General features: G+C 40.4%; 1 protein-coding gene across 1 annotated transcript in view; it reads right to left on the bottom strand.

The window, feature by feature from the left end:
- The window catches only part of LOC121941603 (neuronal acetylcholine receptor subunit beta-2-like), a 45,174-nt gene extending 28,482 nt beyond the window's left edge, over positions 1-16,692 (bottom strand). The window contains exons 1-6 of the mRNA XM_042484430.1: positions 16,623-16,692; positions 10,551-10,696; positions 6,286-6,330; positions 6,088-6,197; positions 3,805-4,331; positions 1,987-2,477 (exon numbers count right to left, since the gene is read on the bottom strand). Coding sequence (XP_042340364.1) covers positions 1,987-2,477; positions 3,805-4,331; positions 6,088-6,197; positions 6,286-6,330; positions 10,551-10,696; positions 16,623-16,668 — 1,365 coding nt within the window. The 5' untranslated portion in view covers positions 16,669-16,692. The remainder of the gene's footprint in view (positions 1-1,986; positions 2,478-3,804; positions 4,332-6,087; positions 6,198-6,285; positions 6,331-10,550; positions 10,697-16,622) is intronic.
- Positions 16,693-18,384: the final 1,692 nt, after the last annotated feature.

The raw sequence follows: 18,384 nt of genomic DNA, 5'->3' as shown, positions 1-18,384 counted from the left end.
CTCGAATAGATGCGTAAAGCTGCACCACACCGACTCTGCTTTGCTCCATGGCTGGCGTGGAGATGAGAGACGGTTGCAGTTTGTCATATTGGCCGAAATAAGCATGTTGGCTGATTCCAATATTTCATTTTAAAGCCAATATCTGCCGATACCACTGACATGCCCATAATATCGTGCATAGTTCAAACCGAAAACCCTCTCACTGTGAGGCGACAGTTCTTATCGCTGCACCACTGTGCCAGATACGTAGGGCTGAAGTTAAAACGACGCTCTGCTTTTCAAGAGTTTGCAAAGTGTTCTTTTAGGCTTTCCATAACTACAAATACAAGACAAGTGTAAGGAATGGGTTAAAATGTTTTTCTGCTCTAACGTCAACTGTAATCGTCAGCATGTCTGATAACTAGCTCGCTGACTGTAGTTGTATCTAGCATTACTTCAAAAGTCACGGAGCATGTCATTATTTTACTATATTAGTTTGTGGTGTTATAGATTACATAAACACATCAGTTAGTCCTCATCCTAAAATAATTTTCTCTTGTTTTATTTTTTAAACTTAGAAAAGGATACGTTTCTGGACTGCCACTTCAACTTGTCTCCTCAGATTCAGTCAACTTAAATTTTTAGGAAGCCCGGACACTAACTGTTTTTTTTTTAAGTTAAAACAATTCGTTTCTTTTTAAAGTGCAAATGAGTGAATGAATCTCATCTACAGCCGGTGGAGATATGAAGCTGAAAAGCTACAAATAAACAGCACAAAACAAATACAGTGAAATCTAACCAGCAAAGTACTGTTAACCAAGTTAAAATAATTACTTTAATTAGTAACAAATAAATGAATTAAATTCCCTCAGTTGTGTTAATGGAACTTAATGACCTTATTTGAAAAAAATCATTTATGTGTTTTCTGATTGAAGTAATTATTATAAGTTGGTTAACAATTCTCTTTTAACGGTGTACTTATAATTCTAAGACTAACCAGCACTACAATGTAATGCAAGAAAAAACAGGCTACTTTATTTCCATGTCTTGTACAAGGATCAATGCTGATGTTTTTGCCCAATACATGTAGTTTTGCCATCACTTTTTGGCACAATATCATATCTAGCATATCATATCTACCATTGGTTGCATATTTAATCCACTTTTATTGGGTTCTCATTTTAATACAAATCAGTTTAAGACAATAAAGTACGCCAGCGAGGGGTTTTTTAACCGACTCATGGAGCTAAATCTTAAAGCTTACTAGTAGTGATCAGAGGCACTAATTGAATTAGCTTCTTTTTTTAACTGCCGCTGTGTCTATGAACCGCTGAGGACACCAAATGCATATCAGGGTATAATTTTAACTGCGCTGCAGCTGCTGATAGGAAGAGAGGCAGCTAGATTAAAGTTGCCAAGAGCAATTAGAGCTGCAAAACTTTTTTGTAATATTTATTAAGTGTGGGAGTTTGGTGGAAGTTTACAAGCCCAGAGCCACAATTCTGGGGTTCGGGTTTGTGTTTGTAAGAGAGTATGTGCAGGGTTTTATGAGGTTATTGGAAATTTTCAGAGGAAATAATAGATGATTGACAGGTTGGAATAACGAAACAGAAAGACATAAGCAAATACTGAATTATTAAAGACATGGCATATTCCATTTGGCCTTTACAACCTCTTTTTTGTACAAATATTTTTGCTCCCTGTTGCATCCTTGTCATCATTCATTTCAATAATTTGCTCTCATAGGTCTCTTCTTCTCTCATTCTGTCCAATTATATATTCTAGAGAAAGCAGAATATCTTGTTTTAGACTGCAACGTGAAATAACTGAAAAGTAATGAAATGTTGGACCACTGCAACTTAGGTGTCTTGTAAACTCATAAAGGTTGGACACTTTGTGTGCATGTCACATAAACAAAGAAAATGACTCAGTCTTTTATCCACTGATCCTATCCCTTCCTGCTCATCAGCACTCATTCATTCTTTTAACCACGGCTTTATCTCTCACCCCTTCATCGTCGTCTTCTGTCTTCATGTGTTCAGCGATGTACCTTACTCCATCCACTGCCTCCTCCACATCTGCATCCCACTGAACAGCCAAACGCCTCCGGAAGTCTGAAAACCCTCCACCCCCATCTGGGATGTCGTCCACCTTCCAGCAAAACTTGTGTGCCAAGTCCTCATTGACGTAGAAAGAGTCTGCGTCTGTTCGGATCCCACCGAGTCTGATGTTGGAGTACTGCCTCTTGTCTGTGCTGCTCTGGAAATTGTTTTTCCCCACGGTGCTCGGGTTGGTGTACTTCCTGCGGAGTTTATCGCGGACGTTGGAGGAGCCCGGACGCCTCATGAGGAGGAAGTTGGGGAGGCGAACTAAGAAAAGGCGTTTGACCCAGTCGGGCATGTGGTGGGTGGATGGGGAGCGGTGATGCACGTTGAGGACACACACGGTGGTCACGATGGAGAAAGTGACCAGCACCATCGTGAACATCAAGTATTTACCTTAAAGAGAGAAAAGACGAGATGGCATCATTAACAGATAATATTGCTGCTGCCTTTAGTCACACTGCTCTCAGTGAGTTAATAGTTACTTGGTTTTTGAATAAGGCTGCATCTCAAATAATTGCTGGCAACATGTCCAAAATGGACATGTTGCTCCACATCAGTATGTTTTCACGTCACAAATTCCATCAGATACCAATGCAACAAATTACCCTTTGGTGGCGGTATGAGACGCAGCGGTCAGCAGCATAAAGTCAAGAAAGTGAAGAGCGAGAAAGGCTGCATAGGGCAGGTGGGAGTGGAGGTGAATGGGTCAAACAGACTCCGGACTTTCATCTGGTAAACTACTGTTTGTTATTTTACTGACAACATAACGTGCTGGTATGTGTAGTTTACTATGTGAGTGACATTTGTCAGGTAACCTCATCAGCAAACACTTATTTTAGGAAAACCATTATGTATTTTATTTTGGAATCCAACCACATCTTTCTGCTGCTTACGCTAAGAGAAGAAGCCTAAAGATGGACTGTGTATTTAACAAGCGGAAACTATACATTTACTGTGAAATCCTCAGTTTATTTTGAAAAGCAATGTATGTAATGAGTGCAAATTGACACTTCATCCCTGAGCATCCAAAAATGACACTTGAGTGATACCTAAAGCATCATATTTTGACATGTACGGCCACTGACCAAGCATTGGAGTGAGAATGTGTTGACAAATCAGGGAAAATTAGAAATAAAGGTCTGTCGCTAACATAATCCCTTTTCAAATAAAGGCCTCTGTTGTACAAGCACAATTTGAGAATTTGAGGAATTTATCAAAGACACTCACAGACAGGCAAACATTGACCAACGGATTGACCATCCACTTGGTGTGTCTGGACCCAAAGTGGAAAAAATGCTATGGGTTGTTTGTTTTTCTTTTAACAAAGCAGGATTCAGCAACAGTGCTCTCGTAAAATAGTGTCTGAAGAAATTTGTTTTAGTGAAATATTTGCACATGGGTAGGCGAGCTCAGGCATTAAAATGGCTAAATCCCTTCAAAAGAAGACACCACATAAAACATTTTAAGACATTTTACCATATAGGCTGCTTTCTCATAGGCTGTTGTTTCACAACAGCCCTAAAACAAGTGTGGAGATAAGTCTGGCTATGAGAGACTATTTTCATGTAGCAATGAGGATTTGAAAAAAGTAACACACAGGAATTGTTTATCATAACTTAGCAAAGATTTTGACTTATCAATAATGCATGACTCATCTGTAGGTTATGGTTCAGACTTCTAACTACGTACACGTCCACATAAACACATAGATTTGACTGACCTATGAGTGGCACAGCGAGAGAGGTGGGTGGAACTATCTTGGATATCAGCAGCAGGAACACAGTGAGCGCCAGCAGCACTGAGATGCAAAGCGTCATCTTCTCCCCGCAATCCGACGGCAGGTAGAACACCAGGATGGCCAGCGACGTGATCAGCACACACGGAATGATCAGATTAATGGTGTAAAACAGCGGCTTCCTCTTGATCACAAAGTCATAGGTGATATCCAAGTAGGTGATGTCATTGGGGTCCTCGTTTTTGCGAGCTGGGAGCGAGACGATGTCCCACTCTCCGCTTGGAGTGAAGTCGTCACGGCTGGCAAAGTCGCTCGTGAGGATTAGATCCACTTCTGTGTGGTCGTAGGTCCAGGAGCGGAACTTGAGGGTGCAGTTCTGCTGGTCGAAGGGGAAGTTCTGCACCTCGATGGCGCAGGCCGACTTGTAGATGGCCGGGGGAAGCCAGAAGATGTCTCCTGTGTTGGAGACCACAGCATTGCAATAGAAGGAAACCTCGTACACGCCATCAGCACTGTGAAGAGGTCGTAGGTGAGGTGTAAAATTAGACAGTATGGATTCAGAGTCTACAATTACAATTAACACTTTCAGATGGGGAAGGCAGTTTGACTTTGGCATTCAAGTGCAAAAATCCCATTTAAACTTTGAGAATACTGTAGTGGTCTGAGAAAGAAACAGGCTTCTGCACCTCCTCTGTGCACTTTTTCAGACTCTTGAAAATCCACACTGTGACGAGAGACTCTGGCCAGTCACAGGTCATTTCAGAGAGGTGTTCCTAATGATTGTTCTACAATGAAGATGTTCGTGAACGTCACCTCAGATGGTAAAAGTATGATTCAATGGAGAATCCTGCAGAAAGTTACTATTGCAACATTGGCACCAACTGCCTACACTGCAAAGCAACCCAAAAAAGGATGACTGACTTCTCAAAAAAGAGAGTCTAAAAAAGGGTCTGACAATAAACCAAAACAAAACACGTCAATACTGGCAAAGTGCTTCTGAAATGGAGAACAAATGTTGTTAATACTTTTGCCTTCTGCTAACCTTCTGCTCACAGCTGCAGCTTCAAGTTTACGTTTATGTAGCTGACATTAGCAAGAGCCTTAAATCACAGTGTTTCCTCCAACCCACTCCACGATGCTACAAACCACCTCATATGGGTGGGAGTTGGCAGCAGCTCCAGATATGGACCTCCAGTCAGTGGTAGCAGCAACCTGAAACCGGCTGGCACAAACCCCATCTCTGGGGGACCGGTTAGCTCCCTGTTGGATCAGCAAACTTTCTGTTGCTGCTGTTACACAGGTTAGACCTAGCACTGCCACATGGCCACCAGCCTGCTGTGACACCTGGCGCTGAAGGCTTTGCACTGCCACTGACCAAATTTGAGCCAATACCACCAGCAACCAAAGATCTGTCTCCCAAGCTGCTGCCCACTATCCTCACAGGGAAGCAGTCCACAGCTTTAGGGTGAGGCGCAGGGAGCGTGGGGTGGCTAGTTAGCTAATTCTTGTCTCATTTGTCGTCTGATAAACAAAAAGAAAAAGAGTGCGGCAAGGAAATAAATCACTTTATGAACAATGGGTTACTGTATGAATCATGTGCATATATCTGTGGTTGTCTGATGTGAGGGGCTCATGACAGAGAGGGGAGAGCTGCAGAATGAGGGTGTAATTTCAAATTCTGCGTTTTTTTGTTTGTTTGTTTGTTTTGCTTTTTTGCCTTTTTAAGATTTCTACCAACCTAAGTTTAAAATTAGGCATACTTGAAGTCATCTAACTTTGAGGAAGCACTGTAGCGCTCTCTCTCTCTTTCTCTTTCTCTCTGTGTTAGTTGCAGTGATAATAATCTGACAAATCTACACTCTCCCCAGTGATCGTCTGAAGCGATACTAAAGCAGACATTGATTAAGCACTTACTAATCCCCTCCACCTCAGCAAAAAAAAAAAAAACAGGCTTAGAAGAGAGAGAATGCAGAACATTTTAATTACAAAATCCCTATTTAAAGACGTGCTTATTTTAGCAGCAGATCTTCTGCTTGTAACGCTCTGTTGGTGATGCTGGAAAACCTCTTAATACTGAAGAATGAATGTACTGTAAATCCATTATTACCATACTGTAATCCATGAATGTGAGGCTAACACACACACACACACACACACACATACAAACTGTAAATGTAGTAGCATTTTTACTTGAATTTAGTAATAGAACTACATTACCTAAATGTCAAACTGGTCTTTTGTTTGGTGTGATGACGTGCTCATACTTACTTGTTGTAGAGCACTATATCAGGGAGCCAGATATGTTTGGATGGTATTCGTAGTTTCTTTATGCCTTCGTACTTTTCTGGGTCCCATCTCAGCCTGTAGTCATTCCACTCCTGCAGGGAGAGCGTTTAAAAACCATCAACATACTGTATACACTGCATATTGAACACTGTATGGGCATTTGAAAAGATTGTATTGTACCTGAAATAGCCACAAGTTGGTCGTCATTATCTGTTCTCTCTCATTCTGCAAGAAAACAATAGTTAGCTCATCACACAGTGAGCATCACATCCTTTTAAAAAAATCCCTCGCTGAATATTTATAATGTTGTTGTCACAGCCTGGCTCTAAAGTTGGACACAAAAGTGGGAAACAGACAGGTAAACTAAAAAAATAAGTAATGTATTAACCAAAAAAAAGTAATCAAAACAAGTCACACATAAACAGGAGAACTTTCTAGAGTCAGTAGTGTGGTGAGTGGATGAGTGAAAATGTGCTATCTGGGTGTCGTGGTGTAAAAACAAGGAAAAGGGAAACAAAACGCTCAAAGCAAAGAATTATGGTGATGAGGTCTGCATACACCAGACTGACTGCTGGACCCAGGTCTGCAGTCTGGAATGGGGAAAGCACAGACACAGCAAAGAAACCAACCAAAGGGACCGTCACAATGACGACTGGCAGTGATTTTAGCACAACACGCTGAAGGTCAAACCAAAATATCAGAGCACACCTTTAGGGCAATAACAGACATTTTCGAGAAAAATCACCTCTCTTCCAACACCTTCACAAAATGTCACAAACTTAGACTTAAAATGGAGCTGAATTTATTTCATTGTGCAGGAGTTTGACAGTTCAGGGTGTGCACCCGAAGTAAATTTGGTGGCTACAGAATGAAACTGTGAGACTACTGTGTGTCTGATGGCTTTGGGGTTGCTGGGAAGCACTTTTGACGGAGCTAGGCTGAGTAACAGAAAGTGTTATGACAAGTATGTCTATATATCTATACCATTACATGAAATAGCAAATCATGTTTCAAGGTATAATGAGGTGAGGACTCTTAAAATGCCTGTGATATTTCTTCACTTTGTTCATATCTTGCTTGTCGGCACTACAGTTTTCCACAGTGAAGCTTTTGAAAACCTTCATTGCAGTGAATCAAGTGTGTTATGTCCCTGACACACCAAGCTAACGGTCAGCCGTCAGTCAATGTCGGGCCGTCAGTCAGCGTCTGTCGAAACAGTTTTTGTGGTGTGTCCCACATCGTGGCTAGTCGGCCCTTGTATGCTTTATTTTTTGGCTCTATTCAGCATGTTGATTGTTTCAGGGCCGGCAGAGTTTATCTGTGAAAACACTCTGATTGGTTGTTCAGCTCAGTGCACAAGAACAGAAATGCTTGTTATAAAAAGAAAACAAACAGCTTAAGTCAGGAGGGCGTGAAATCGAAACAGACTTGTTATATTAGATGAGATTACATTTTTAGCCATTGAAACGTTATTGTAAACACACAGTAAATATCATTTGTTCTATCAACATCAGGTTGTGTTGTTAATGTGCTAACTTGCTGACCTGCATTTTAAATCTGTCCTGTCGGTCCTCTGGCTTCTCTTTTTGAACGTCGAATACAAACTACTGCCGCCTGCTGGTATGGAGAGTTATTTCCTCTCACACAAGCGCAGAATGTACATACAAGTCGCCCGTTGGCTGTAGTCTTTGCGGCATATCCGAGCACAACTGTCTGGCCGACATACATGCAACATGATGCGACACAACAGCCGTCCATCGCCAGCACTGTTTTTTTTTATGTCCATTTGGTGTGTGTTGGCTTTTAGAGTGCTAATAACACAGTTAGGGACTCCATTTAGTGTTCAAATAACATATATAATCCAGAGATGGATTATTTATAATACAGAAATCCAAAGTTATTCATCCATCTATTTTCTAAGTTGCTTATTCTGTTCAAGGTTGTGGGAAAGATGCAGCCTATCCCTGCATGTGTTGGGTGTGAGGCAGCGAGGTGGTGAGGTGGCGAGGTGGTGAGGTGGCGAGGTGGCGAGGCGGCGTACATCCTGATTAGTTACCTGTCCATCACAGGACTAAATCGAAGAGACAGACCAGCAGATTCAGGGTGCATCCCAAGTCTCTTATTTGATATTTTCTCGCTCTGGTCTGATCTTGAAGACCCTCTAAAAGCTCTTATTTCTGCTCGAGAAGCGAGGAGCCATGAGTGAAGGTACAAGAGAGCAGCCATGGAAGTCTTTTACCTGTCAGTTATTGATTGGACACTGCAGCTGATCGGACCGATCTGATTCATCACAACAATGCTGGAGTTTCATACCAGAGTGAAGTCAGTTAACAGATTAACCTCAAGAGTATTACTCCCGAGATGTTTACCAGTTCGCCGCCAAGTTAAAAATCAGAAAAAAAGGACTGCAAACAACTTTCTCCATTTATTAGAGATATTTTTCTTTTTGTAATATATTATTTCCCTCATTAACTTTCATTATGGAAACAATTAATGTCAGAGAGAGTCTGTCTGTCAGCAAGGCACACTTTTTACATTAATTATCATTACCATTCAGTCACATGCGGGACTGATAATTCCCGAGCGTCCAGTATGATGAGCTGCATAATTTCAATTTTCCCAGAAACATTTAGCCTAATAAATTATTTCCAGTGTTGAGAAGACACCATATTCATATTCTGGGTTATTAAATGATGAATTCACAATCAGTATAAAAAAAACAAAAAACAGAAGCAAATAATGAATAAATAATGTAAACGCATTCTGTGCCTCTGAGCGAAACACAATATCATAAATACAGACTGCAGGTTGTTATTCATGTGCAGGTGTTTGTTAAACAGAAATAACTGCTGCTCTGCCACTGATAACTTTGTGCCTCTATTAGTATTAGCACAGTGCTCATGTGTACAGAAACAAAAACTCCATCAAAAGTCTCTACAGCATCCAGCTGTGATCAGAAACAGACATTGCTTCACAGCACTTTGGAGGAAAGGACTCATTTCTTTAAAAACACTTTTCCTTGTTTCCTTGCTCCTTCTATGATTTTCTTATGTCTTTCCACATGTCTCCGGTGGTAGTGACGAAGACACAACTGACTGCAATATGGATGCAATTTAAGAGACTTGAGGTGCACCCTTAGACTTTTTTACACCCACAGGCAATTCAAAGTTGCAGGTTCACCTAACCTGCATTATCATAAAGTTTTTATTATAACACATGAAAATGTAATATTTATTCAGTGTTGTAATATTTATGAAGCTGTATAAAGACGCTACACTGAAGCTGTTGCAGTGTATGTTGTGTAATTGTAAAGTCACAGCATACTGGGACAGTTGAATGACGTTATCAGTAACACTTGTGTGCTGTTCCCATTGTGAAAAAATGTCCTGAGTGTAATGCTTGGTTTCATGCAATGTCACCAAACTCGAAACTAATAGCATTAATATGGTAATTGTCAGGGTGTCCTGTCCTGATGGAGGCCTCAAACAAGCACCGCTGGTACAGATCCACACAGTCATGAGAAGAGCACTAATCAGGCTACGTAAGTGAAATCAACTGTGTGGGGGATTATGATACAAAAAAAAGTATACAATAATCATGCGGTCTTTAAAGGCTTAAAGGGATAGTTCGGATTTTTTGAAGTGGGGTTATGTGCGGTGCTTTTCCGTAGTCTGTCTATTACATACAGAAGATGTCTGCATTGCCCAGTTTGGGGAGGCAGCTGGAGGGCATATACAGAAGCTAAACAATGTACTGCTGTGGATGGGGCATTATCAGTTATCATCATTATCAGTTTAAATGTATAATATATTTAGAGTATTTTCATCACTTTACCCCTGCTCCAACGTGGAAGCCGTTAACAGCAGCTCCCCATCTATGCTCTCATCAAAGCCACCAGACTCTCAAATATTGCTGCCTGATGGCAAGATAAAGCAGTGAAAATATTCTAAATATAGTGTACACTTAGACTGATGTAGATTTTTTTTAGGTAGGACTCTTTAAGGTCACTAAAATACATTTGTTGCTGACAAGAGTACATTGCTTAGCTTTTGTGTTGGATTTCAGCCTGCTTTTCCAAATTAGGGGTAAGCCAAGTGACAGTTTCTGCAGCTAATACACTGACAGCAGTCCACTTGAAAAGATCCAATCTATATCCCTTTAAAGTAATGTAAAATTTTGCTACATATTACAAGTTTGTTATGATTTTTTACAGAGCTGTGATTGCTAGAAGCTTTAAAACATATGAATCCATGTTGTCACAATCATGATAATATAAAAAAAGGGATATTGGTTATTAACAATTTGTCCTGATAAGGATGTTAGTGTAATAGGTAATGTAGAAATAATTAGCAATTATTTGCAGACCCGCAAAGTGTCTCTGATACATGATCATCTGTATTTTTGCATGTGTACAAATGTGTGTTTTTACATATAAATATACTTACGACGCTGATGAGCTGCGACAGAGACACCTGTATGGAGATGGTGACCTGTTGGCTCTTATTGACAGCTGGCCTGATCAGTTTGTTGTAGCGCTCTGGACCCAACAGGTAGTTCACCAGCCGCTCCTCTGCATTCTCTGCCCTGCTGCCTGCAGACCATTCACAACACAGAGAGAGAAAAAACGTTTTATTTTGAAAGAGTTATAAACCCCAGGATGCATCTTTGTTTTGAAATCTTTACTATATTAGTAGATTGCATGTACCTTTATTGCTCTGTTTGAAGAGAAAACAGTATTTGTATAATGATTCTGCATCTCCATTTCAGTATAACATGGCATATAAAAATGTCACCACATTATGTGTGCGTGTGGGTTGCAGTTTCAAGCGTGATATCCCCTCTCTGTCACAGTATGTTTTCAGTCCACTGTCACCATGAATGATGAACAATAAACAAGTTGGCTGTAAATGAAGTAAATTTACCAACGGGCATTTAGGCTGAATCACGTGTCCTCTTTAAAATGTGACAGTGTGTGTATGGATGAGCATCTCGCAGTCTCACGCTTTACTGCAGGGTTTTAGAGCAAAAGAACAAACAAAAATCCAGCCATGCATCCATCCCTGTGAGAGGATCCCTCAAGCTTTGTGTTTCCTGAGCCCTAAAATATTGGTTATGTAAAAGTGATCGTATGAATAAGTCAGAAGCAAAATGCTTTTGACCCACTCTCCTAGCTCCCACAGCCATTATGTCTACGTTGTCAAACAAACTGACAACAGCGCAGAGAGCGTTTAATATCTGGAATGCTTCGCCCCCTCTGTGCCACATGAGTTGTCTGTTTTTGTAAGATTACATGCAGGGAAGGCTGAGTGAGCATGGATGTTCCTTTTTTAACTACAGCACCCTGCTGTTTTAAGTTTGCATGTGACTGCCGATGTGTTCAGCCTGAGAGAGGCAGGGGAATCTATTACAACTTAATGGAATTTCAGTCTACAGTTTAACTTCAGGGATTAGATGAATTGCCATCAAGTGAGAACATGAGTAGTCTCTTTGCACATGAGAGATGTTAAAATGAAGGTTAACTTAATAGTTAGAGGCCTTTAAGAAGTATTTTACTGCTGGAAAAGTGGTCTTTTTAAAAACACTGGGCTGTCTAAGTAGGAGAAAGGAATAAATACTTTAGAATTTGGGGCTATATTACCAGAGAAAACTATAGAATTGATAATTATGGACATAGTCAAGTTTGGCATTTTGGTTGTTGTGTGGCAGGAGTGACCTTATTTGGACAAGAGGCTGGCGCTGTGGAGGAGCTAGGGGTGGATCTGACTCACAGACTGTGGCGACGACTCACATTCAGCCTGTCACTTGAGTGACTCTGCCCTTAATTAAGTGTAACTTTAGGCCTTAATAAAATGTAAACGGGTGAGTTATAAAAGAATTCACCCCTCGTGCAGCTGTCATTGGTGTTGAAATTAGCTACAGAGCTGTAAACATGCTCATTTCTACTTAAAAGTCTGGCATTTTTTTGGCATAAAATGGGGATCTATGGGGATGTGTTTTGAAGCAGGCCCCAAGTGGTCGTTCAATGAACTACAGTTTTTGGTACTGCAGCATTGGCTTAATTTTTCAGCCTCGGAGGTTGGAGAAAAAAGAAAAAACGGCTGTGACCTTCGCTTTTGCAATATATTGGCTGATAAAAAATGATCTCGTATTACAGTCAAAAAGAAAGCTAAAATATGTGAAAACCTTTTTTTGGTGAGAAACAGGCAATGCAGTAGTAGAATCTTGGTTTATATTTGATCTGCGCTGCTTAGTTTTACTGTAATTTTTTCTCAAATTTAACAATACAGGAAACAGTATGGCACCAATCCTTTGTTCACAAATTTTTATATTACAGCAGTGCAGCATAATTGCTTACATTTACTGTTTCATCTGAGTTTGGTCTGAGTTTTCAGAGAGAAAGAGAGAAAGAGACTGAGGGGCGGGTCTCTATTGATCCACTGCTATACTCTTTGTTTCCATGTGTACAATCTGTAGATCCAACAACAGTCATAAAGCCATCAAAAATGCACCAGATGACGTGAAACACAAATACAAAAATACATTGTTAAAGTAAAAGCTAAAGGGTGCCCAGTAGCTCAGTGGGTAGAATGGGAAGCAAACGCTCAACATTTTAGGAAATGCACTTATTTTCTTTGTTTTTGAGAGTTAGATGAGACGATTAAAACTCTCATGCCTGACTCACAATGGACAGTTAAAAAAGTAGTAAACTTGAAGCAGAGCCAGAGACATTATCCCCTTCATTCAACACATTCTTCACATTACCCACAATGCAACTTGATTTGCTGTAGTCCAGTGAGGTTGGGCGTGTTATGCTAAGAGCGGCTAAAGCAGCCTCAAGTTGCTGGCCTAAAGCAGAGATGATTAGTGGGCTAAAGTTTTCTGCTGAGCTCACTTCTTTTAAATTCTACACCCCCAGATGTATTTTTTTTTTTTTTTTTGCATTTTTAAACTCAACTCAGTCACCAGAAAAAAAAAGTTGGCATGGTGCACATCTGCAAAAGAAGGATGCGTTTCAATTGCATGTTATTATATACCTTGACATTTCATATTTTAACAACACTGTGGTTAATGTGCGATAAAGTTTAGGCGCAAAAAACCATTTCATTAGATAAGGCAAGATTAGAATATATAGGATTTACTTTAATTGTTCCTGTAGGGAAATTTGCTTTGGACTCTCCTGCTACAGCAGCATAAAAAACATACATACACGTATACATTCATCAACAAAACACATACATCATATAAACCTATTAACATGGTTGAACACATTGCAGTGCAGCTATACAAGTATTTAACATTATTGCATGTCCCAAAAAATAAATATTGCACATGTGGAGCAATTCTGGTTTGGAAAAGATCGTGTTTTGTCTTAAAATACATGATTTACTACCACAATCCTGCAGGAAAGGCAGTGATGTCTCCATGAACAACAACCGCTTTTTGTGACACAATCCCCACTGCAAAAACAGCAACAGGTCACTACAACACACCCACGTTTGGAGTCTAAAAAGCTGCTGGAAAAACAAAAATGCAAACATTTTCTTCAGATGACTTAGCTATTAACCTTGTAGCCTTCAGCCCAAACAGAGACAGACTTAAGTGACATCATTCGTGGCAATTTATCAGATTTTAAACAGCAGCCTTTGGAGTGACAACAGGGGTAACACAACTTCCAAAGACCTGTAAACGAACTTTATCGTTTAAAATTGATGGAGATTTTTATTGGACTGTCTGTGTCTTTTAATCTCCATTCGACAGCTTCAGCTAAACCCCAGAAGCTGCGACTGAGGAATGGTGCCAAACACCATTGCATAGTACAAGGCCTGGTCAAGTCTCCGGGCCTCGAGGGAAAGACAAACACTCACAACAACATGGTGGGAGACACAGCAAAGTGCTATGTGCCTTCTCGGTGTATTACATCATTTAAATAATTCAAACCTAGATTTCAGGGTATCTTCGTCTTGATGGATGTTGCAGAATAATGCTCGACTGTGTTGCCTGTCACACCTGATTCATGTCAGGGTCCAGTTGTTTTTGTAGAGCAAATATGACCATTGATGGCTCTGATTTTTTTTTAAATTTGTCTTGTTAATTTTGGTTTATTGGAGCCCTGTTTAAAGACATGTATGTCCAACCTCCAAGCTAACGCTAAAACTTAAAAGTGAATCCAATTTCATATGAAAAGCATGCAAAAGAGTCAACCTGAAACAAGGTCAGGTTAATAAAGGGAAGCACTTCTTTGAGGACAGTGCTGGAGACATCTAAGCGTTCTCCCTAAAAGACAGGAGACTGTGCTTTCTTGGTGGTAGGTATAAAATAGCCTTTCGTGAATTATTCAAAGAGCCCGTCTGCTTTTACTTACAAGTATTTTAAAAGTAGGAACACTACACACAGTGTTCAAACCCTGTCTCTGGGGCAAAAGTTGAGCGTTGTGGCTGCTTTTGATTCAAAAACTCAACTTTGTTGTCGAAGACGTATCCTCCCCGTTTGGGATACACCGGGGTCTTCTGAGTTTGTGTCTCAGTCTTTAGTTGGAAAGGGCTCACACTTATTATCAAGCTCTACACCGACAATGAAAATCAGATGTCACAGAATACAAATGTAGGTGAGACAGGTTGTGTAAGATCATTTCCACAATGTTTTTTAAAAGGCAGCGTGAAGCGCATGCATACATTGGAAACTGTTTATGTTGTTAAGCACAGAGTGAGCTTCTCAGTGCTGTAGCTATCAATAAGGACACTGACATTATGTCTTGATATTGCTCTTTCTAGAAATTTGGGGATTTTAGCAGCCTGAGGACAGACTACTCACGATGGATTATTTTGTGCCGATTATGATATCCGTTTGCAATTTCAAATGTAGTTGTGTCAATAAAACATTACCTCCATAAAAGAATGCAATTTAGTGGTATTTGATATGACCGGCCAACCAAATCACCCCCAAAATAACTGTTGGTTAACACATGGTTAGGTTTAGGCACAAAAACCACTTGGTTGCAGGTGGGAAAAGATCATGATTTGGCTTAAAATGTCAGGTTTTGGACTTCGGCAGCTTAGTGGATAGAGAAGGCGCCCCAGGTTCAGAGGCTGAGTCCTCGCCGCAGCGGTCGTGGGTTCGACTCCGGCCTCGGCTCTTTGCTGCATGTCGTCCCCTCTCTCTCCCCCTTTCACAGGTACACTCTGTCCTATCAATTAAAGCTGAAAAAAGCCCCCCAAAAATATCTTTAAAAAAAATGCCAGGTTTTGGGGGCACAATCCCCACCTTACCAAGCAGTGATGTCTTGGTTAAAAAAACAACCACTTTTCATGGAAAAACAGCGACAGGTCACTACAAAACACTCACATCTGTTGCCTTAAAAAAGGCTGAAAACACAGCAATGACCCATTAAATCCTGCTTTGTTGTTTGTTGGTCTCAGCTTTGCAGGTTTCTGGCCTCGCTGGCACACATCCCCGATCCCCTCCACCTCCACATGACGGTTCATATACTACGTCACTTTAGAAACGGTGATGTGATGCGTATGAAACGTGCCAGTGTCACTTATTCATGGTTTGCAGAAGCATACAACGCCAACATTTTCTTCTGGTGACTGGGCAGGCATGTGCAGAAGGTTTTGAATAGCATTCAAAACCTCAATAGCATCATAGAGATATAAAAACAGTCATATCAATAGCCAGATTACATGTAGGCTAAAAAAAGTAAGAAAATGCCACTGCCTATTTTACAAACTATAGTCAAAAATGTCTAAGAATGGCCCTAGCTACCATGACACAACAAGATGTCTCTCTGGTAGAGGATTGGCTTCACTCTTTAAGATGGTGTTATGATCAAATCAGATTTAAGAGTAATGTAATCCAGTAGGCATCCTTGAACCCTTAACTGTATATTTTAAGTAACTTAAGTACATACAAATTTAATGAATGGGAACATATCTTTCCAAAATAGAAGGCAGCAGTTTGTTCAGTCTGTTGGCTTGATGATTTAATGAACCACTGACTGCAAAGAAGCATCTGAATTAGAGCTCGTGCAGCATCTGATTAAAAGTTAATATCAAACTGGTGCCACCTTTAATGTGACCTGTGCATGATTATCTACATGCTACTGCTTTCAAGTTATCTCTCCTGCATGTAATTAACTCATCTTCCATCTTAATGCGTGTGTGTCAGAGAGAGAGAGAGAGAGAGAGAGAGAGAGAGAGAGAGAGAGAGACTTCATCTCATGTCTTCGTCTCTTTATCTGTATAAAAGATTAATGCATGATGGCAAAGTTGTGTGTCCATCAGCACCCTGGACAGCGTCTAATTTAAGTAAGTAAAGCTTTATTTATACAGCACTTTTTAAGATACACAGTCACAAAGCGCTACTCACAAACATACACACACCTAAAATAAATTAACCAAGGAATCAAGTTCAAAAATATTACAATATAGAGCACAGCACTATGAGAGACAAACTAAAACAAACAAGACATTTACCACAAAACAATTAAATATTAAGAAAAAAGAAATTTTGGAGCTCACTTGTGAGAGAGAGAGTGAAGAGCAGGAGAAGAGTGTTGACAGTCATCTCCTCTCCGCTTCACTGGACAAACTTCGATACTTTATTATATTGTCCTCCTTCAAAAAAAGTGTTTTGAATGTGAAGAGCGGTAATAAACGGTGTTTATATCCTGTCGTGATGTAGAAATCCTTCGTTCCTTCAACTGAACTCCTTTCTCTTCTCTGCGCTGGTTGGCAAACACCTGCTCCGGTTGGTCGTCTTCTGCCGCAAAAAATAAACGGAATATGAAACTTCTCTAATACAGCAAAGAGGTTCTTTGTGGAAAATGTTTATTTGCCAAAGACAGCATGTTGGTCTTTTGTTTTATAGCCGAGTATTAAAGGAGCTGTGCTGCCCATTGCGCGACGCCGTCAGCCACAAATCAGCCGCGGTGAAATTTAAACTCGATCCAAAATCCAGCTGTCCAAATGGGTGTTGTTGTCTTTGTTGTTGTTGTCATCCAAAAGAAAATCCTCACCGAACTTTTTCTTCTCCTGTGGATGAAATTATCAGCGCTCACCTGCGTCAAGTTCGCTCTCCTCTGGATGAAGCGCGGACAAGTTCTGGTGCGCAAAGAAACTGGCGCAGCTGGAAAAAGTGCAGGGCGCGAAGAGAAGACTCTTGTGCATTTATCACCTCGGGGAAACTACCTGCAGTTTAAGTCCAAAAAAGAAGCCAGGGACGATTTTCCATGAAAGTCCGTGTTGCCCCGAGGTGAAGCCAGGAGGAGAAGCGGGAGGAGGAGGAGGAGGGGGGTCAGGGAGAGGAGGTGTGTGTGTGTGTGTGTGTGTGTGTGTGTGTGTGTGTGTGTGTGTGTGTGTGTGTGTGTGTGTGTGTGTGTGTGTGTGTATGCTCCTTGAGGAGTGGAAAACATTAACGTCACGGCTTTAACTGATGTTCAGCTGCCTGTCTGCTCTGGATGGCCTCTGTTCTGCCAGTGGTGCTTTCATAGCCTACTTTTCATGGCACTAAGTGAACCAAAACTTGAACAATACAAACAGGAAAAAACGCACAAGAGACCATAACACGTGGTTGTAATCGAAAATGTGTGAAACCATTTGTACTTGCAAATCTGCATGTGAGACAAGCACAAGTTATTTTAACCATTTAACCATTTTGGGAGTTTTTCCTTAGGTGATGTGAGGGTCTAAGGGTAGAGGGATGTTGTATGCTGTAAAGCCCTCTGAGGCAAACCATGTTTGGTGAAAATGGGCTTTATAAATAAAATTGAATGGACTTGAATTGACTTAAGCGCTGGAGTGACATAACTTTTCTTGTGCTTCTTTCGGACACCTCTCACAAGTGTTGAAACCTTTGAACCCTAACAAAACTGGTGTGGTTTCTTTAAAAAAATGGTGGGGAGCAATGACCAACTTGGTAAGAATTGTTCCATGAACTGCAAGAAACTAACAGATTTAGAAATTATTTTTAAAAACGCTAGGGAAAAATGTCAAGGGGAAAACTATATACAATGATCACAATTACATATTTAAAATTATGTTATAGAATTATTGTACATTTTAAAGCACCCCCCTCCCTAAAAAAATAATTTTCAGATAATTTCATTGTATTTTTTACTAATCTCTTGCAATTTTTTGGGTCATTTCTTCTTTTGTTGCTCAGGGCCCTCTTCCCATGTTTTTGAAAGAAATCAAGACAATATGATGGGAGTTCAAAGCTGATTGTTTAGTCTGATTGTTTAGTTTACTCAAAGTGAGTTTAGTTTGAATATAAGCTTTTGAT

Source organism: Plectropomus leopardus, chromosome 4 (genome assembly GCF_008729295.1).
Source record: "Plectropomus leopardus isolate mb chromosome 4, YSFRI_Pleo_2.0, whole genome shotgun sequence".
Classification (NCBI taxonomy): domain Eukaryota; kingdom Metazoa; phylum Chordata; class Actinopteri; order Perciformes; family Serranidae; genus Plectropomus; species Plectropomus leopardus.
This window is presented reverse-complemented; position numbering and strand designations above follow the sequence as displayed.